The 21,599-nt window shown below is 42.9% G+C and overlaps 1 protein-coding gene across 1 annotated transcript in view; it reads left to right on the plus strand.

Annotated features, from left to right (window-relative positions):
• malrd1 (MAM and LDL receptor class A domain containing 1) overlaps positions 1–21,599 on the plus strand; it is a 45,424-nt gene that overhangs the window by 14,540 nt on the left and 9,285 nt on the right. The window contains exons 15-23 of the mRNA XM_068582172.1: positions 81–191; positions 1,144–1,357; positions 1,461–1,708; positions 3,533–3,821; positions 9,011–9,256; positions 10,284–10,441; positions 16,754–16,934; positions 19,491–19,619; positions 19,743–19,904. Coding sequence (XP_068438273.1) covers positions 81–191; positions 1,144–1,357; positions 1,461–1,708; positions 3,533–3,821; positions 9,011–9,256; positions 10,284–10,441; positions 16,754–16,934; positions 19,491–19,619; positions 19,743–19,904 — 1,738 coding nt within the window. The remainder of the gene's footprint in view (positions 1–80; positions 192–1,143; positions 1,358–1,460; positions 1,709–3,532; positions 3,822–9,010; positions 9,257–10,283; positions 10,442–16,753; positions 16,935–19,490; positions 19,620–19,742; positions 19,905–21,599) is intronic.

Genomic DNA, 21,599 nt, shown 5'->3' on the forward strand with positions numbered 1-21,599 from the left:
TAAGAGCAGTAAAGATACGGTATCCATCCGGAGAATTGTAATCATTGTAACCATGGCTGTTATCCTCACTTCATTTGCAGGTGCTGTTAAAGTATGGGAACGTCACTCATGAGGTTTGGTCTCAGAGCGGAAACCAGGGAAACAAATGGAGACGAGGAGAAGTGTTCTTGGGGTTATCTAACAGCTTCCAGGTGTGTAAATTTCAAATGTGGAACATTATCAGATTCAATGCAATGTATTGTTCCTATTTTAATAGTCAATAATACTGCATCCTGCTGGAGCATCGGGTGATATTAGTTCCCCACAAAGATGTTCACTGCTGTCTCGTTAGTTGTAATCTTTTATTACTGTCGAGCCGTGACAGTGGCATTCATTTTGTGAGTTGTCCGTCTATCACATTCTCGTGAATGCAATAACTCAGGAATACCTGGAGGAAATTTCTTCAAAATCTGGCACAAGCAATTTAAGGATATGTATGAGATATGAATAGTTCACAGTGAGGAGCCCTCTTGACATGTTTACAAAGTCAATATCACTTTTACAATGATGCACAGGACATGATAATTATCGACATTTTAGTTTGAGAGATATCCTCTCAGGTTGCCGTGTGAGCACATCAATGATTGGCCTAATTTCTGTCATGGCAGGCGAAATTGTATGCACAGACTTGATGACCAATGAATTGATTGAGTCTAATTCAGTCCAATGAGTCTTAACTTGTGAGTGTGTAATCAGAGTCGTAAAGCTTCCATGCTGTCTGTCTGCTGAGGTTATTCCAGGTCAGTGTGACCACACGGACCGAGGTCCTGTGTCAGCTCTTTGACCAAATACCACGCCCCTTTTGCACATTTTAACTGTTAAACTTTGTCATAGTGAGCTCTGCGCTGATGGTTCAATCTGCAGCTGCCTGTAGGAATGGCCTTTTCACACCGAGGAGTTATGAGTCCTCGTGCCCTTTCTTCTCCCTCCCCGAGAGGTTCATCAACTGACAGCAGAGTAACATCACTCATAGGAACAGCAGCTGTTATGTTCCAGTACCTCGACTTATGATGTAAAGCGTCAACTCGGGTGTCTAAAAATCTGCGCGATTATGTTTATGTGATATACTGTCCGATATAAACTCGCTCTGTTGTACTTGGCCAGGTGGTGTTCAGGGCCAAGCGAGGGATCAGCTACATGGGCGATGTGGTGATAGATGACGTGAGCTTCCTGCACTGCTCCCCTCCTCTTCCTTCAGACCAGCCGTGCACACCTGAGCAGTACGCCTGTGCCAATGGCCACTGCATCCCTCAGGACAACTTGTGCGACTACATCAACCACTGCGGGGACAACTCTGACGAGGACGCCCACATCTGCAGTGAGGCCTCCTCTCACGTCTGACTGACAGCGCCCTGCCAAAGAGCCATTTTCAGGGTAATTGCCAGCCTGGATAGATTTAACGTTGTATTGCTGTCTTTCAGGGGCCTTCAGTGGGCGCTGCAGCTTTGAGTTTGACCTCTGCTCCTGGCGTCAGGGCAGACAGGATGACTTTGATTGGCTGATCAAAGCGGGACGCACCCCCACATTTGGCAACGGGCCGTCGAGTGACCACACCTTCAGAAACCGCTCAGGGCACTACCTCTACCTGGAGAGCTCCTTCCCCCAGGCAGTCAGAGACGCCGCCCGGATATCAGGACCCTTACTGAGCCGGAGAAGCTCACAGTGCAAGGTGAGGCACCCACAAGACGAACGAGTGAGTGATGCTTATTTTTACTTCTCGAAACTGGCAAACAAGTTAGTATGATGCCATTATTTTGAGTTCAACCACTCAAAAGATCGATATAGTGACGATTTATTTTTGCACAGATGCTCCCCGGAGCACAAAGGTTGTGTGCAGAATATATAGCTTTTTAATTGAACAATTACCACCTACTGTAGTAAAAGGGAAATGCAAAAACTATAACGATCAGAATAGATGGAAAAGTTAAAGACATACTGAAAATGTAATAAAACATTAGCACTCCTGTGGCTTCCCTGACATGAATGCTAAAACATGTTCTGTGAATCTAATTTGAAAGTTTACTGCAGTTTGCTCCATTTTAAAAGGGCAAATAAAGTATTTTTCCCCTTTGGTTTCTGTGTGGCATGTTTTAAGTACATTCTGAAGATGTTGCATATTTGTTTTATTACATTATATATTTATATGTTTTAAAGGGTTCTTAGCAGCAGAGATAATCAGCTGCAAACCACATTTGAAATATCATTTTAGTAAATAATAAAAGGTGACCGGCTTACTATTTCTGTTCATTTCACCTTAAATGTATTCTTCCATAAGAAAATGTACTCAAGGAGCTGAATTTAACATGTTTCGGCATATATGTTTCTTTAAAGGAATGAATGAGAGGATCAATAACGCTCCTTTGCCTGTCTGTTAAATATATGAAGTAGACGTTAGCTAGCTTAGCTAAGGAAGCAGCCAGCCTGCTTCTGTCCAAAGGTGATAAACCCTCTTACTTTAAATTGAACTGTATTGTGTTTTCTGGGAGCTTATGTCCTGGACCATTAAACAAAAAAACAAAATTAATAACGGGTTATCTTTACGTAGAGCTGAAAATAAGCTCCTGGCTGGAGCCTCGTGTTTTTTATAACACGAGAGCGCCATCGATCCTCTCATCTTACTCTCGGCAAGGAATCTAATTAGTGTGAAGATGTTGAAATATTCCTTTAAGCTTGCAGTGGAAATTGTGTTGCAACTTAACAAGCAATCACACATTGAGTGCATGTGCTTGTTCACTGAGTGTGTGCGTGTGTGTGTGCGTGTGTGTGTGCGCGTGTGTGTGCGTCCTCCCATCTGTCAGCCCGATGCCTTACCGGGAGCGATGTCTTGATTGACTGCTCAGTTTGCGCTGTGCGGCGGGTCTGTCTTATCCCACTCCTGACCTGTCAATCAGTCACGCAGTCGGCAAAAAGGCACCAATTAAAGTGAAGGGAGGGCCGGGCAGCGGAGACGTGAGAAGGGGAGAAGGACGGGCAGCCTCTCCCCAGAGATGGAGGGTGTAGTTGTGCTGCTGTCGCTGTTCCGCGCCTCCCTTTGTAGAGAGAGACGATAAAACACATCACTGTCTCAGTTCTGGGTGACGGAGGGAGACAATAGCATCACCGACCGTTAATAAGACAAGGATTGAAAGGAAAAAGTGCTTCGATCCAGTATATAGATTAAAACTTAATTACCTTTCTAGGTCCATCATTTTGATTTCTTTCCGTATTCTGCCATGAGGAGTAATAGTTATTATAGAGAAAGGAAAGTGAAAAAGAAAATGGAAAAGAAAGCAGTGTCAAAGTGCCGAGCTGTGAAGCAGCCAGGGACAATGTGTCTACTCCAACATGTTCACGCCATGCTGTATTGTTCCTCAAATATGTGTCTGTGTGAATCAACTATGATGTAATCTTCCTCCACCGTTGAGAACGAATCGAAAAGCATCGTTCACATCTGCACACTCTGTACATCAGTGCTTTATTTTGACATATTTCTCATTTTCCATTCTCGGCCCAGATGCGTTTCTACCTGCACATGTCTGGAGACGGCATCGGGACCCTGAGCGTGTTCAGTAAAAGCGAAGGGCGTCTTCATCTCTTATTGAACCAGACGGGAGATCAGGGCAACTACTGGCAGCTGAGGGAGATCCCGCTGAGCCACACAACGGACTTTCAGGTCATATTCGAGGGCAGAGTGGGCCGAAGTCCGAATCGCGACATCTGCCTGGATGACATCACTTTCTCTCCAGGGTGTCTGCTGGCTTTCTCAGCTGAAGTGGGGGACAACACTCCTCCGCCTCCTGCAGGTATACACTCTACTTTGTCTCCATTGTTTTATGCATGATGCTCCAGCTGTGTTCCTCCTACTTTCCCACCTCCTGTAGGAACCCCCCTTGAACTCAAAACATCGTCAAAAAACTGCAGTTTTTTTTTCTTTTTCTGTTTGATATTGTTATCAGGACTTTCATCCATCACATTATAACCAAATTTGATTTGCTTTAATCCTACTGTATCTTCGAATTGCCTTTGGAAATAGTTCTTCCTTCTCCAAGAACACAATGTCACTTTGATCCACCACTTTGGTTTGGACTAAAGTATCTCAACAACTTTTAAATGGTTTGCTATTTAATCTCCAGAAGATGAATTCAACAACTTATGGTGACCCCGGTTCTTTTCCTTTAAGCCACCGTGAGGTAATGTGTTTTCCTTCTTTCGTTAGAGCTGTTGTTGATCTGGGATGCCCTATAAAGCCAAATGAGACACAGGATTGTATGTTTAGACTGTTGCTAGCTAACCATGGTGAGCTCACCGTTTAAAGTACAAAAGTTCACAGGAGCAGTTAAAGGAACATTTCAACCACAAGATGACCATGTTTAATATCAATTACTCTCAATTGTTACCTTGAATTATTGAAAAAAAACATCCACCTCCTCTGCGAATGAAGAATGTTGTTGTTTAGCAAAGATGCATATGTTTGGGAAGTAGTGAGAATGCAACTTGTGACATGAATCTTGGGTTATGCGTGATGGTTTAATATGGTTTTGTCGCATTTACGTTAATTTTTCACAACTTTTTGACATTTTTTTATTCTTTGTTTCCTATGGAGGTAACACAGGTAAGGAATAATTATTTTGGACGTGAAGTATTCCTTTAGGCTGTGCAGACAAAGACTCAACAATGCACTGCCCGCTGCAAAACAAGAGTTTGAGTAAACGGCCTGGCTCATTCGTTCTGGAGCATTAACAGGAGCCCAGTATTTTTCTGCAAAGGACCAGAGCCCGTGACGGCCATTGTAGTTGGGACATTGCTTTTTATTATTGATCCAAAAAGAACTAGGCAGTCAATTACAGCTTTTTAATTCCATGTTGACAAGGAAAGTGCTGGGATGTCTTCTTCTTGCTTAGAGTAAACAACTGTACAACTGAATCCCTTTAGAGACGTTTTTCCTACGTGAGAGTTTTTCAAAATGGTAAAAAATAACTAACAGCCGTTGGAAAACGCAGCTGTGGAGCCCCATGTGCCAGAATTAGATGATTTATCTGATTTAGGAACGATATTGCGTTACTAAAATGTGGATAATTGCAAATTTGATGACTTTTGCTCTGATAGTGTGCTGTTAAATGAAAAATAAGAGGATTATTGGCTCCTGACATACAAGAACCGAATCTTCATTTGGAAGAAGAGAATTGGCAGTTTCGGGAAAGCATGCAATTTCTTTTTTATAAAGGAAGCTGAATTTTATTCAGCTATAGTCTACAAAGTCATGACCAAAACATGTCAGACCACCTGGAAATTGTCTCTTGGTAAACATGGAGCAACACAATACACTCTGAAACCTTTGTTTGACGTACTCAGGTCCCGTTTGTCACCGTCTGTCTCAGCACTGACTTAGGAAAGCAATTCCTTTGTCTCAGACCTGGTAACTAGTCATCCATTACCAGTTTGTCTGTATCCTACATTCTTGTAGAGGGAACCCTTTAAGAGGCGATAGAGAAATGAACAAGAGCTGATTTATTGCCATTGTTACTGAGGCTATAATTGGCCTATTCATTTTATTGCCTTTCTTGTGTCTTGGATGTCGGGGAGAGAGAAAGTCATCTGCTCTCAAAAACATCTGCAAGAGTCTCCTTTTCTTTTTGAGACGAGCTGGAGAAATCTTCTTTCCAGCAGGTTTTCTCCACAACGATCTATTTCTCGTACACATTTCACTGTCTCGTTGTCTCTTTGCATTTGCCGGTATGAGTGCTGACAGTGGATAGCCAGACCCCCATAGAGTAAGGGTATTAATCTGTCACCATGCAACTCTGAAGTAGTGCGGCTTTGCTGAGATGTATCGCAGGTCTGCGTGCTAATGATGCTTCCATGTTAATGCTGTTCATTATCTTTGCGTTCTGCTCTGCTTGACGCCTTCGCCACGACTGGAGGATCAAAAGGATGCTCAAATTATCTTTCTGTCTCGAGCAGAATGTCGATATCGGCGTCTTCTGAAAAAAAGGGAAACACTTAAACACAGTGGAAGGGAACGCGGTGTTGTTTGTGACGCTGCAAACAGAACAAGCAGCAGTGTGTCTTTGAAACAAAGCAGTCTTACTCTGAATAATCAAAAGTCTTTACTGGGATACGCGGAACTACTTTCTACTGAACAAATAGTCCCTCTGAAAACTGTCTATGTTGTTTTTCGTGGATTATCCAGAGTACCTAGAAAGGTCCTTTAAAAAAGATGTTACTGTTAAATAGAATTCACCTCCATTGTACAGAAGTGCAAGTGATATATAGGCGTGTGTGTGTACGTGTGCGTGTGTGTGTGCGTGTGTGTGTGTGTGTGTGTACGCAGTGGCAAGCTCAAGTCACTTACTTATACCGCAAGTGACTTAAGATTTAGTAAAGGAGCTGGGAGTACCTGTCATAAAGATGTAACAGAATAACAAGGTTGAGAAATAGAAAGGGATGCGAGTGTGTGTGTGTGTGGGAGAAGTATTCCTTGAAGGTGAGGACATGGAGCTACACCGCTGCCCTGACAGTGAAGCTCATCCCAGGCGAGAGAGGAGCGTCTCCTCAGCTGCTGCTCGCTGCAGAGACCGTAGACCACAGACAGCAGGAACTGTAATTATAAACTGAAGCGCCTCTGGGGGATTATCATCCACTGCTTCAATCTATAATACTGTCACTTATTATATGATGGACTGGTGAGACACATTCCACCATGTGTTGTCGTTTTTGTATGGCTGGAAACGTTTATCTTGGCTTTAACAACATGTGTAGGATACCTGCAAACAATTTGACCAACACTGTGCTGTCTCACGATCAGAGATTACCAACGGCATGAAAAGGAAATCTGAAAAAGTGTCACAAATCAACGTCTTGCAAGTCTCAGCCTTTATAAACTGGCCGGCAGCATAAATCTCTACCTCATTAATAATGAAAGTGATGAGCCAATGTATTACATTCACGAGAAGAGGAATGGAAAGATGTCCCTCGCGATGGTCATTAATTAAGGCTTCATTGGCAATCTCTTCTCCCTGCATATCATCGTGCACAAGGTTCTTTCTGTAAATGTCCAGTCAGGTCTGAAGAAAGGCTTCAGGAACATTTACTCACAGTCACAGTCACCTACACTTAGTGGCAACTTTATTGGATACAGCTGTACAATCTAACCTGCCATAAAATCTACCTTTACGAAGCTTATAATGTTAAGCTTTTGATGAAGAATCCTACCGATGGGTTTATTATTGCGCTTAAAGATGTTCATAGATAGATAGATGTACATATACAGTATATAACAAGTATATACAGTGAAGTAGAAGTATATGCAGTGACTGACTAAATGACAAAAGCGGTTCTTTTCGGTTCTTGTACGTGACTACATTACATTCAGAGGTTTTTCTGATGTTCTGTCCTCTGCTTGCATAAGTAAGGTGAGCAGAATATTAGATGCACCTTTGAATGCTAAGCAACGCCACAAACTACGATGCTGTCACTGTTTAATCTGTGTTTCATGAAGCAAGACAAAGTCAGGCAGGGACCAGGAACATGATGAACCTTAATATACAATAGAAATATAACATATTGATCGCCGGGCACCTTTCGTTGGCTCGATTGGACAACATCCGTCACTTTATCTGTCAAACGTTTAATACCAGAGGTAAGAATTGATTAAAAAGTTGATCTGCGGCCACATCTTTGCACCAGGGGGCAGTATGCCAACCGACGTACTGTATATGATGAGAGTGGCTCACATTACACGTAGCACTGCAGAGCCACGAGTCAATGGGAACGAATGAGTACTATCAGAGTGAAGAACTGCACATCTCAAGAGATTTAGTCGGTTGTGAGAGATGTGGCAGATTATTAGCTTCAGGCGTTCACTTTTCTTCAAATTAATCCACGAGCATGCTGCACATCAGGTGGCGAGGCAGCCCGGCTTCACAGTCTGGAGCCGTGGCTTCCTGGCTTCCCATGTGCCTTTTGTTGGGCCGCATTGCTTCTGGTCCCATGCATCTGAAGAAGAACAAAGAATTAGGAGAGACTTATACCCCTTTCTCTCCTTTACTTAGAGGGACCACCCCTCTTCATCACGCCTCAGCTCCCTTTCTAACACTCCCCAAAAACCCTAAGCACTGACCCCGCTGGAATGCCTGGCGCCAAAAGAAGCAGATTACAGCCCAACGATACAATGATTTGTCCCCCATGCTTCCTTGTCTTCTTAAGCTTCTTAAAGAGACACTGATGCTGTATGCAGATGGTCTCTTCCCCTCTTGAGTTGACTTCTTGTGCTCTGAAGCTAATACTGAAGTCTCGGGGTGCTGTTAAGTTTGGTGAAGCTCACAGTACACGGAGCAATAAAAGAAAATCTGAACACTTTTTTTCTTCTATTTTCCATTAATAGTAATAGTTAAACATTTCGGAAACTATTCGTATTTGTTCTCTTGTCAAAACTGTAAATCTGCACGGTAAATATGAAGCTACATGCACATGGCTAACTCATTTTAGCATAAAGGCTGGAAACAGGGAAAACTATTTGGGTGGTTGTGTCAAAAAAGTAACAACACAAGCTACCAGCACCTCTCACGCTCACAGATTAACATCTTATGTCTTGTTATTTCTTGGCCTGGATTTACAGATTAAACTTTAAAGGTGTCAGTAAATGTGCTACCTTCGGACAGAGCCCTCTGTTTCACCCTGTTTTCAGTCATTGTGCTCAGCTAAGCTAACCAGCTTGACATTTGCCGTGCAGGCATGTAAGTGTCATCAGTCCTTTCATCTAACTTACAGCTAGAAGATGAATAGAGGTACTTGTCTCCTCACAATCTTGACCTCCGACCTCTAAGTCTCGCTCGTGACAATAAAACGTTAACGCCTGTCGCAATGTTGACGAACCAAGTCCTTGCTGGGAAACACACTCCTTTACATCCTGGAACATACACGGCCATAGACGGGTCGTGTTTGTTTCCTCACAGCAGTCTGAATGATTATTTCATGTGTGTCTTATATGCAGGCTCCTGTCCTTCAGGCTCCCTGCCTTGTGAAAATGGCCGGTGTTTCGCTCCGGGGCAGAGCTGTGACTTCACAGATGACTGTGGCGACGGCACTGATGAGAAGGATTGTGGGACTTCCTGCTCCTTTGAGAACGGCCGCTGTGGCTGGATGAGCTCCCTGGCCGATAACTTTGATTGGACGCTGGGGACCGGATCTGTGAAAAGCATACGGCCTCCATATGACCACACGTTGATGGATGAAAGTGGTATGTGTTCACAATTTGTTGTTGGTACGCACTTAAACCGTCAACTCATTTAAAAGTCATAAAAACCCTCAAAATGTCTCATTCAAGTGAAGTTGCTGTTCTAGCCTCCTCTTTGGATTTCCTTTCTGTCCTCCACTTCTGGGTGGTTGTATAATCAGAGCGAACGGAACGGAGCCGACTTTTTAATTCCTATTTGTTAAACCTGAAATGCTGCAGTAGCTCTCCGCAATGTTTAATTCATGACTAAATCAATGTACGGCAGGTGGGCCTTCAGGTGATTGATGCAGGGCGTCTAGGGCCGTAATTCCATTATACAGTGTGCAGGGCAAAATGAGATACGCATGAATATATAAACACGTATGTGCATTTGCACACCGGACTTATGGAGGCGCTTCCCCCAATCGAGTGAACGGTAAACAGTGAGGCTGATAGCAATGAGATGTCATTAAAAACAGAAACGGTGCATTACATGCACGCCTCGTGAGAAGCATCTGAAACCAGAGCGGCGATGGCAGCCCCCGCCACTAACAATAACAATGGGGAGATAACTGGTGCTGTAAAATAATTCAGGCCGTGAATCATATGAACTATCAGCTTTGACTTCATGAAGATTCTCAGAACTTTGAACGGTAATCTTGTGTGACGTTCATGTTCAGTCGTAAAAGTTATAATGATAAAAAAGCTTTCTGAAATCATTAGTGATGTAGGAAACAATTGCCACATGGAAAGACACGTTTTTTTGGCATTCGACCATCAGTTTTCTCTCATTTCTTTATGAGCTTAACTCGACTGAGAAGGTCCCCGGGTGTGAAAAGGCAGCGTGATATTAGCAGATGTGTCAGTGATTACTCAGCGACCTATTCCCCGCCTCCGCTCTGACTCCGTGACCACAGTGTTAGTGACAGTGCTGTAATTTGTCTCCGGCCGTAAGAGTCGCCCATACAGAGATGGTTATCAATTACCCTTTGCCTCGTCTCCCTCGTCGCTGCCCTTCTCCTTCATCACTTCTTTCCTTCGTTCTCTTGAGGTCATTTCTTCTATCTGGAGGCTACCCCGGTGGGACTCAAAGGCGATAAGACTCATATCAGGAGCTCTGCTTGGAAAGAGTCGAGCGCCATCTGCAAGCTCTCCTTCTGGTACTACATTTCCCACGTGGCCTCGGGAACAATCCGCCTGCTGATCAAGGTAAACCACCTGCAGTCGAGTCGACGATTAGAAATGATGGATGTAACGGGTGTCAGCTCATGATAGTTTATAAAACGAACCCTGCCGACCTGTCTCTTTCCATCAAGCGTGGCTACCAAAGCCAGATCATATTAAATCATATTAATGATGACAGTGATCATGTCATATTAGCGCTGCTGTCTACTGGTGCCATTCATTTGGTAAAAAGAGAGCAGAGGCTGTCAATCACTTTGTTTTATTTTTTATTTTTATCTGTGGTGGGAGGATGAGGTGAGTCACGGGGGTCGCGGCCCCCTCCTTCGGGCAAGGCCTCCCCCATCAACCCACCCACCACCATCTGGGCACACACACCAGCCCTGCCAGTTCTCAAGGCGTCTTGCTTGTTTGGCGCGCAGCCTTCTAGTTTGTGTATGCATGGTTGACTTCCAGGGATTAGGGTTTCTGCTTGCATCTTTTCTGCCATTGAAATTCTGCTCTGATTCACTGTGCCCTCCAGCCTGTGGGCCGTGTCATCTCAACTTCATTTAACTTGGTCAGGTACGACTCAAGGTCAAGGAGCAGGACTTGTGCCAGAGTAGATTCCTCTTTCTATGCGTGATTGTGGGTAAAAGTGTGCAAAATGTGTCTCACATCCTCCCACATGCACAGCACAATCATGATTGCCTGTGTGTCCTCGTGGGCGCTGCAGGAACCGTTTTCAAAACACGTTGCCAAATCATCATGCAAATTTGTGTTTTATTTTAGCCCCATCAGCACTTTAAATATAAATGCGCGTTAAAGTGAAAGTCTTATTTTTTCTTCTTGAAAATATATGCCATACAGTTCAAAGTGACTGAGGACGGTAAACATTAGACAATAGATATAAAGAGTAGAACATTGTCTTTGTTATTGTCCACAAATCTCACCAAAAACTACTCTTAGGTCTTCATCACCTGTATCGTCAAATTCTGTATTTGACTATGAAAATAGTCCCCAACAAATGCAATATTTCTCTTGTCCGAGCAATGTTTGCAAATCAGTGGCCAGCTGATTGAGAGAATAATCGTTTTAAAGCTGAATAATAGATTTGTACCAATGTCTAAAAAGAAGGGAGAACACATATTTTCTACAAGATTGCGTTATACAGAACAAACAGATTTTGATCTGAATTTTAAGCTTAGATTTAGTTGTTTTTTGTGATGGAAGAGTTGTGATTCGAGTTGTGATTCGCTCAAGAACTGCCTGCCAGGAATCTGAAAATGCCGTTAGGTTTCGGGTTAATTGGAACCAATGGGGTCAGAAAGAACTGACAAAAGCACTGATACATTTTTATTTATTGAGAATATCAACAGACATGTCCATTAAATGTTGAGAAAAATATTCGTGCCATGTCTCTCATAAACTTCTTATACACTCACCCTCGCACCTGTGGATGTAGATATACGGTTTTGAAAAGAACTATCATACATATACTACCACCCTGTATGTATTGATTGCACAATGAAGTCTGGTGCAGATAGGCAACCAGCGGTCTTAGAAATTCATCTCGGGGGGATTTGCCCAGTTTTTCAGTCAAGCCCACTGGCTGTTTGATTGATTATGTGTCACTGTGAGAGACGGGGGATGATGAATGCATGTGGACTATTTTACATGTCCCGCTTGCTCACGTTGTGGTGGAAAATGTAAAATGTGGCCTTTTAAAGAAGGTTGGCTCTCCACATGAAAATGAGACGATGGAATCACTCACGGCCTGACGCTGACAGAGAAGAGCGTGAGTTCAGAGGTCACCGTGTATGATTTTACACATCGAGTGTGCTTCCTGAGTTGTGTTCAGTGTGAGTGTCAGAGAGAGAGAGAACCGATATTTCAGTTCAGCTCCATGTCCCTGTAGTCTCCCATGCAACATAAATCATATTAAGTGCATGTGTGACCTAGAAGGTTCATAGACATTAGCACTTACAGATTATTGCTTTGTGCTATAATTTACAACATTATAGCATTTTCATAGCCTCGATGTTGCCTCGTGTCAAGACGGCCACATAAAGACAAACATGAACACACATTTGCACAGGCATGGCTGCAAATACACACACATGCACAGTGTCGATACGGCGTGAGCCATCTTTTTTTAAAGGTTGATTGAAGAACAAAGGCAGTTATGGTAATGACGCTGTCGACTTCAGTGGGCCGAGGCGCAGAGTGGGAGGGAGGGGATTATATTCACCTGGCAAGTGTTTCCCTCTGTGAAGTCTCAACAGTCCTGTCTATTTATATCACCGAGCCCGTGAACTGCTTGAGTTGTTATCCATCAGTGAGTGGACCGGGCACGCCAGGAGCTCCGCGTGAATTGCAGCCTGATAATGATGTGACATTTTTGTGCATTCATCTCATATGCAGCACTGCATGTGATACAAGGAGATCCAGCCGAGAGTCGAGAGCATTTTCATGCTTTTGATTTGACTTTATTGTCAGGTGCAGATGGAGGTGACAGGGACTGGCGTCTCTGGCTTTGGGGATTATTTTCTAAATAGAACAGAAAGCTTGAAACGGAAAATATCTCGATTTTGGATTCAATATTTGCGGGAACTCTGGAATTCAGATTATGCCTTTTGGACGGGAGCGATAGTCTGACTTGTTCTGTGATGATTGGATACCATAATACTCCCTACTTGGAGAAAGAAAGTGCCGGAGCATTGTTCCCGTGCACTGCGGCAGCACTTCACCTCTGCACAAGTGTGTGCTCACACACATGCATGAGTTGAATAGCTGGCAGTCCTTCAGCAGGACACATTCGCGCACACGCCGCTAAAAGAACGTGGCCGTATTCAGTGCAGAACATCTCTGTGTGATCTGAGTGTCAATCATCTTCAATGCTTCTTGGATGCATTTGCAGGCCTTTAAAGCTACGGTCAGCAACTGGCTGGCATAGCTTTGGATAAAGCGTGAAAACAACAAGTTGTGGTTTTATGTGGTGTTTGTGTGTTAGCCTCATACAAAGACTCAAGATATGCATATTTCACGAAATGTGAAACTACCTAAACATTCTTTTTTGAGTTTGTTTTAGTTCTTTCCCATTCAATGCAAGGACTATTTCACTTTTCATGTATATTTCCGAAAATGTTTTTTGATGTCGTGATTAATGAGGGAGTTACTTTAAACTGATGCTACATGGCTACTTACTCGTTTGTGTAGTTATCTCTGGTGCAGTGGGTGAAAATGTGGCCTGTCATTATGGTGAGCCAAACAATCTGCATGTTTTTCCCGGGTGAAATATAGCATGAGGGAGATAATAAATTCAGCTGGTTCTTGATGTGAAGCGTTGTTGTTGAGTCGCTCTATCGTATAAACAATATGGTTATAGACTCGTGTTGTAACATCTCTTAACTAAGCAGAGATTGAGCACAATAAGTGGATGTACTCTGAATTGAAGGTGATCCGACAGAGAAACAGCTGCCAGCGGCTCCATACAATGAAAAATACATGAATACAAATTGGATTTCGGCTTAGTGAAACATTCAGTATATGGTTATGATATAGGGGATTTCAATAAAATAAGCATTTTATTGTGATTGCATTTTGCATTGTTCTTTCCAGCCTCTGCACTGTCACCGGGGGGGATAATAAAAGTAAAGTAAAATTATGCAAATGTATATATCCACTCTTCACTTTGAGAAAAAAAAAGAAAGAAAAAAGTGTGGTTGCATTGCCTCGACTGCCATCGCAGGAAACGAACCTTCAAATTAATCGAATAAACGACTGATTCGCCTCAGAGACGTCAAGTGTGAGCTACACATGCCAGTCGCTCTAAGGCTGCTTTTATGGATTGAGCCTATATTCCACGACATAAATCTGGATAAATCCTGCTGTAACGCTGCCTAATAATCTATGCTGTGCTCTCACAGTAACAAGATTACTTGAAGCCGGGGCTCCACTGGCGTAAAGCAGAGGAGACAGCCTGGGCATGCCTCACCCAAGGGTGCATTTTAATAGGCTTTCAAACCGCAGAGTAGGATATGACATTGCTTGTCCTCTGGTCTCCAGTACATTACACCAAGTCCCTTTTTACTGCAGTCAAGCCTCCAGCCACATCTTGACACTTCAGGTAAAGTTAGTTGTCTCTGTCTTATATGATCGGAGTGTTAAGTTCACCTGCAATGTTCCACAAAAGTTTGAGACTTTTTTTTTTTAATGTGACCCTGTCCTCGAACTGAATTAATGACGTTCCAGACATGCAGTCACTCAGTCACCTTTTTTAAAAAGACGCGCGCTCAAGGATGTGGTTATGAATAATTGCAGAGTTCTAACTGTCTTAATATTGGCCTCGTGAACCTCCCGGAGGATGCAAGTAGTTAAATCTATACTGTCTCCTATTAAACGCACTGTGGTTTAACCAGACAGCGCTTCTCTGTGTTGACCTGACGCTGAGGAAGACTTGAACAATCACTCCAATCACCTCAAGCGAGAAGGGCCGTAAAAAAATATCCACACAATGGATGCACTTCAGATCCAAGTCGCAATGAGGACACTTGAATCCTGATTACGTCCTCTCTAGCAGGCAGGGTGCTTACAGAAGCATGGCATGTACACCTAAATGGTAATAGTAATGGGAAATGGACTTGTATCGTGCTTTTCTAGTCTTCCGAGCACCTTTAAAGCGTTTAGCGCTACATGTTATTCACCGATACACATACTAGCTCGGCTTTAATTCCGAGCAAACGTCACTAGAACTTGGTAAATAGTGCATTTGTCTGGATTATCTGGACTATTTCCAGTGTTTGACTACACATTTACAGCATTAGTGAGGATTTGCAGCAGCATGACCATGCAGTATTTTCTGATCATCTCAGAATAAACTACAGTGTTCATGGCAATGCAGGAACTTGTCATCCAGTGCAACAGTGTGGCTCATTGTTGTATTGTTTCATAGTTTTTAAAACAACAATGCTGCTCTTTGGCACAGAGGAATACCATCCGGCTTCGGCTGCACAAGATCAGATTTTATTCATTGTTGGTTTTGGTCTTTTATGGGATTTGTTGAGGTAAGAACAATGTTGTGTTTCGCTTCATGCTTTTGATCTGAGTGCTGTTGACTGTTGCCAATGCTGCAGAGAGGAATACATCATCTTTCTTTCTTCTCCTTCTTCAATGCATCTTTGAACAAATATTTGTCTGAATTGGTTCAAATTCAGTGTCCCTTGGTTATGGAAACTCCGTAATTTTGTTAAAATCTGCTGTGCACAGTCTCTTTTACCGACAAATACGGTATATGAAGGTCTTAAATTGCAGCATTTGTTGATATGGACACGCTACAGCACCAAAGTATGATTCATTCAGGTTTGCTGGATTAGTAAACAACAGAGATCTATCAATCCAAATAATTAAATGTATTTATTTTACTTTTGTCCACACTTTAAGTGACGTAAACAATAGTTTCTCTTTGTCCTGCACCATGTTGTTGGCTGGCTACAAAATAAACGTGTCCTGACCTTTTTGTCTGTTTGGGTTTTAGCCCTTTGTTGGTAAGCCAGATCGACTCGTCGCAGACAGGCAGGCGGGTTTTAAGAGGAAGAAGAGATGGCTTATGTCGGTTTGTGGGCACCTTAAAACAGTCTTGGAGCTAGAACAAATGATTATGACATTATTTTGATAGCCCGAGTAATATTCACATTGGTCTAAATAAACAATTTTATAGTATTTCTGTCAGTATCGTCTTTGCAGGGCAAGAGTTTTGTGCGAAAGGAATTAAAGGCCTGTCTCGTTGAGGCGCCTGTCTCATATAAGCCGGTTGAGTTCAGTGATTGAAGCGAATGAAAAGCCTGGGCTATTCATTGCAGTCGCTCTACTGCTTCAGCAACAATTGGACCAGTTCCTCTTTTTCTCGTGTCATAACCGTGTCTCTGTGACGTGATACGACTTTGTAAATGTCTCGTTCGTGCTCCTGACACCACATTTAAAAAGCGCCGGCGAGATACTGGCTCGCAACAATGTACATCCGCTAAACCCCTTTTCAAAGTCACAGTCGCCGTTTCAAAGCTGTATTGGTCATGATTTAGTATCTGGTGTGTACCATGGGAAAAGACAGAGAGGACTTACAGAGGGGTTCACGTCGGCCTGCCTCTTAATATGCTCCATATGTGGCATGAGAGAAAGTCATTAACATAACTCCGGATGAGCAGGGTCTCTCTCTGAAGAGCAGGTCTCAACGCAACTTATTCCGACGACGTTATGCTGATGAGACTTTAATGACCGTGACTACGACATGATTACGGTTGAAGTGACGTAACCAATGCCGCTACGCCATCGCCCCGTTACCGACGCCTCTCTCCTCCACAGACGGAGAGCAATTTGTGGGAGGCGTGGAACAAGACGGGGCATCAAGGGAACAAATGGAACCGAGCGGAGATCCCTCTGAGGCAGCTGAGGAACTTTGAGGTGATATTCGAGGGGATCCGCTCGAGTGACGTCAGCGGAGGAGCCGCCCTCGATGACGTGGAGTTCAAAGACTGTGCACCAAGTAGGTGATCTGAACGGCACGCACCTTTTGGAAGAAGTGGTTTTCTATTCACCATAACCAAAAGATAACATTACATCATTCGACAAAAGTAGTCTAGTGATTAGTTGCTCATTTAAAGGATTATTTTGATGATTCACAAAGTGTGCGTATTTAAGAAGAGTTTGATGAGAGGATCAATACCACTCTAATACTTGTATGCAAGTGTGCTAAAAGTGTGAAGCTGGAACCTCCAAACGTGTAGCCTAGCTTAGCTAAAGACTGGAAACAGCTAGCCTGGTTCTGTCCGAAGGTTAAGCTAGCCAACCTGCTAGCTCTAGCTTTATACTTAATTCATAAATTAAACCAGTATAGACATTTTCATCTAGCATTTTGCAACAAAAACAAGCCTATTTTAACAAAAGGTTAACTTGTGTTACATATACGAACAATAAAGAAAACTAGTTAGCTCCCTAATCAATACTCAACTTCAACGGAAACATAAAGTGGTGAAGTGTGGCAGCGCAATCTACGTGTGGCTTCATCATTGTGTGTGTGTGTGTGTGTGTGTGTGTGTGTGTGTGTGTGTGTGTGTGTGTAAGCTGTTGAAAATGAGCGTAGGAGATGGGGGAATAGCTCAAAATGTCATTGTCCCAAAATGGAGCACTGGAGTGGAAAGTTTGTGGGAAGCCAAAAATCTCAGCACCTGGCAAAGTAATCAGAGTTTGGTATTCAGCAAACCTCTGCACATCCAGTATAATGAGGTCTCTTTGTGCAGAATGGCAGGACACATGTAACTTCTTGCTTTTTTAACTTAAAGTAATTTGACTGAGTGTTTTAGCCAAATATTGAAGCTTTACACTCAAGAACTTATTTATTGTCAGACCGCTTACCAGTCCTTATGTAACTTTTGCATAGACACGTGAATATCTTCAACATGTCTTTGAAGATTACTGACATACCTGTGAAGTGACTGTCTGTCAAAAAGTACACAAACAATTGCTGTGAAAATCCAAATCCAAGGTTTAATAAAAATAGCACCTAGGAATTTAGAATTGCTGTACTTGTGACTGTCACATAATATGGATTAAATTCATGTATCTCTTGCTTTCATAAAAGCAAATTAAATGAAACAATCCTGTGAAATAATGTCACGATCACTTTAACTGATAGTCCAACGTATTGATTCTGCCGCAGGCTCAACAGAGTTAGAGCATCTTAGGGAGATATTGTTTTGTGAGACGACAGTTTGATGTTTATGTCCGAGACGGATGCTAAACATTAAACAGGACCTTGCTCAAGGTTGGACACAATGTGGTATGCTTTTTGGCCCTGCCGAGACCGCCGGCAACACACAAATATTAACACACTTACACAAACAGAGAGACATAAACACTGAGCTACAGACAATCTGAGACATAGATCACAACAGGCTGAGAGGAGCAAACTGTCTGTCCCAAACTAAACAACACTTTACCGCTGGACAAAAAAAAACACAACACTTAGACCCACGAACATCTAGCTTTTGTTTCTTGTTGGAAGGTCACAATTGGAATAATGCAAATGACTTTGCAGTATCACAGGGGTTTATTTATCTGCTCCAGATCAGCTGGGATGGAAGCATGTCACCCAGGTGGACGCGCTCATTTTCCCTCTTTTGCGATGTTAACGAGTCTATATGATACAAGAAATCAGCAGGGATTTGGAAAATTATCATATTTGATGTACAAACACAAAAATCCAATTAATATGCTCCTCAAAGCTACCAGACACTAGCCAGACAGCACTCACCGAGTAAAACCCATCAAAACAGTCTGCGTTAGTCTTTCCACTGTTCCAGCTCTGGTTTGAGGGTTTGAAAGAGAGACTGAAAAAAATAAAAATGAAGCAACCACCGTAACAATTTCACTATTTATTTTTTCCAGCGGGTTTGTGTCGACAAAAAAAGCGAAAAGCCTCTTCGTCTACTGGCAATGGGAAAGAATCTATCGCCTATAACAACTTCCATCGACTCTAAATACATGCTGAAATGGGTTTCCAGCGTACTCTGTGGTGTTATTAAAAACGCTTGAACTCCTGGAATTAAGTTCAAATATTTACTCATTTCATTCATCATTTAATGTCGCTGCTTTTCTGACGTTTAAACCCTCCACATATTGCAATGTCCTTATGTGTGTGTGTGTGTGTGTGTGTGTGTGTGTGTGTGTGTGTCTCTGCTCCACCTGATCTCCTCTCCTCCCTCTCTGTTCTGTCTCAAACGAGGCGGTGCTGGAGGAGGCTTTGATTCCCGTGACAGGCCTTTGTCTGCTTTTGTTTACTGTCTTCTCCGCCGCTCGTGTCCTTTGGTGCAGAGAACAGGAAGTTTTAATAAGACACGGTGGTTGTTCGTCGTCGCGTTTCCCCCTCAAGCTGCGTTTTGATTGATCTGAATGGAAAAAGGGGAAATCGTTTTCTGTCTAGAGGTGTCGGTCCTAAAAAAAAAAGAAAAAAAGATGACAATAAAATGACCTGATGTAGAATATGAACATGAATGATAATTGTTTCTCCCTCCGATCTGTTTTCGTCTGCGTGTGTTGTTAGACGTGGTGGAGCCTCACAGTTGCCCCGCAGTCACAGACTTTGTGTGTCGCAGCGGCCACTGCATGGAGTCCCACCTGGTGTGCGACAACAAGGCCGACTGTGCTGACGGATCCGATGAGATGGACTGCGGTGAGTAGGAAATGGGAAATGGGTTCATTTGGAATTACAGTAGGAGTGAGTCATTATTGTAGAGCAGAAAAACAACTATTCTTTTCTCCCGTCTCTCTCTCTCTCTCTCTCTCTCTCTCATAGAGGACATACGTAATTTGCCAGGCGCTTGTAATTTCAACATGGATGAAAACCAGTGGGAAGACACCTGCCAGCTCTCTCAGGACGCTGATGATGACTTTGATTGGAGGATCGGTTATCGGAGTGAGACACCAGGCGCTGGGCCTCAGGCCGACCACAGTCCTGGTCAGTACTAATATCTCTATCTCTGAGATAAACAACGAGTCCGCCGAACCAAACAACAGAACACGTTGTCCGTCCAGCAATTATTTAATATGCGACATGAGATTTGATGCGTCTATCAGCAGGTTTACATGATGTCACAAACGCAACGTGAGGAAAACGTTGTGTTTTGTGTTAAAATTACTATTTTGTTAAGGTTTTGAGAGTCTTCATGGTTACAATAATAACCATGTGGCTCATGTCAGGGAATGAACTGCAGTCATAGTTCAAGAAACCAAAGGAAGCAAACCGCAGTGTTCTCTGGCAGCCGCTTTGTTAACCCGAACATCCACAGCAACACCATCTCTACGTCAATCTGTGTCTCGATGATGATGGCAACCGACCTCCCTCTTTGTTTTGGGGTTGAGTCACTATTGCCCTTTGTCACTTAAACCTAAACATGTGACGATTTGGGGATTCAACCACTGATGACATTGTTCTTCTGTAGGATTATACATCATATCCGACATATTTTCTGACAGAAATACTTCACGAAAGAAACATAATGCCACCCAAAGTATTGTTTAGTATATGTATCCGCTTTTTCCATTCAAAGCAGCTAAAGTTACTTATGCTTGTGTTTGGATGGACTCAACTTGGTTAAATGTGGAAAAGTCAAAAGTGATATGAAGCAACAGACACAACTTAATTGACTTGCGATCTCTCCTTGACCTTAACCAAAGTGCTTCTCTTCCCTGAGTCTCGCCACATTACATGTTTCTCCCATTCAGGTTTTAACAGCAAGTGGCAGCTTTAGAAAAGATTTCGACACACGAGTCTGAGTTTTTCGAACCTTTGACCTCTTCATCATTGCAGAACGAGCACTTGCCAACACGCCGCTATAAATTCCCACTAAGGATCCCGCTTGCGTTCAAAACTCACAGCATGCGTTCGCTTTCTGTCTTGTTTTTTAATGGAAGATTTCTATTGCCGTCAAAAAAAGAAACATTCATCCAAAATGAAAAACAAACACCTTCTTGCATCCTCCATGTTTTCAGCGCTCAGTGCGGCGCCTTTGTAATTACAGCCTGACACTTGGGAAATCGGAGCCTCCGATAGGATCATGAAGGCGGGGTTAATAATACATCCTGATCAACGTCAGCCCGAGTCGAGCTGAGCTTCACAGTATTGGACTGGTTGTTTATCTTGTGTACAGCGATGCTGCTGTATCAAAACAGTTTTTTTGTGACTAATTAATACAAAATTAATCTAAGAGTTTGAATCACCTCAATGGCGTTGAGGCTACACTCGTCAATACGCCGCAATGTACACTTCATTTCCATGTGACTTTGAAATTAGCATTCATTAATTATTGTTTTGCATCTTGGCTGTCAGTGGCTCCTTTTGTTTGTTGATGCTGTTGTTGTGTGGGGTTTGTTTGAAAAGGTTGACCTTGATAAGGAGACGATAGCAGCATGAAAATAATGAAAAATCTTATTAGAGTTTTTGGAAGGAGTTCATTTGAGGGGAAACATTTTTGCTCGACTTCGCGGAGAGACAGTAGTAGATTTATGGCTCGGGATGAACAAAAATATCCAATAGCGATTATCTTTGACTGATATTGCGATGTGGTTTGGGATATTAGAGGGTTAAGACCCAGCCGGCAGCTTGTAGGGGAAGCAACATAAACCCAGTCGGAAATGTTGAGATAATGTAATA

Source organism: Clinocottus analis, unplaced genomic scaffold (genome assembly GCF_023055335.1).
Source record: "Clinocottus analis isolate CAN_PGR_092001 unplaced genomic scaffold, fCliAna1.0.p SCAF_18, whole genome shotgun sequence".
NCBI lineage: Eukaryota > Metazoa > Chordata > Actinopteri > Perciformes > Cottidae > Clinocottus > Clinocottus analis.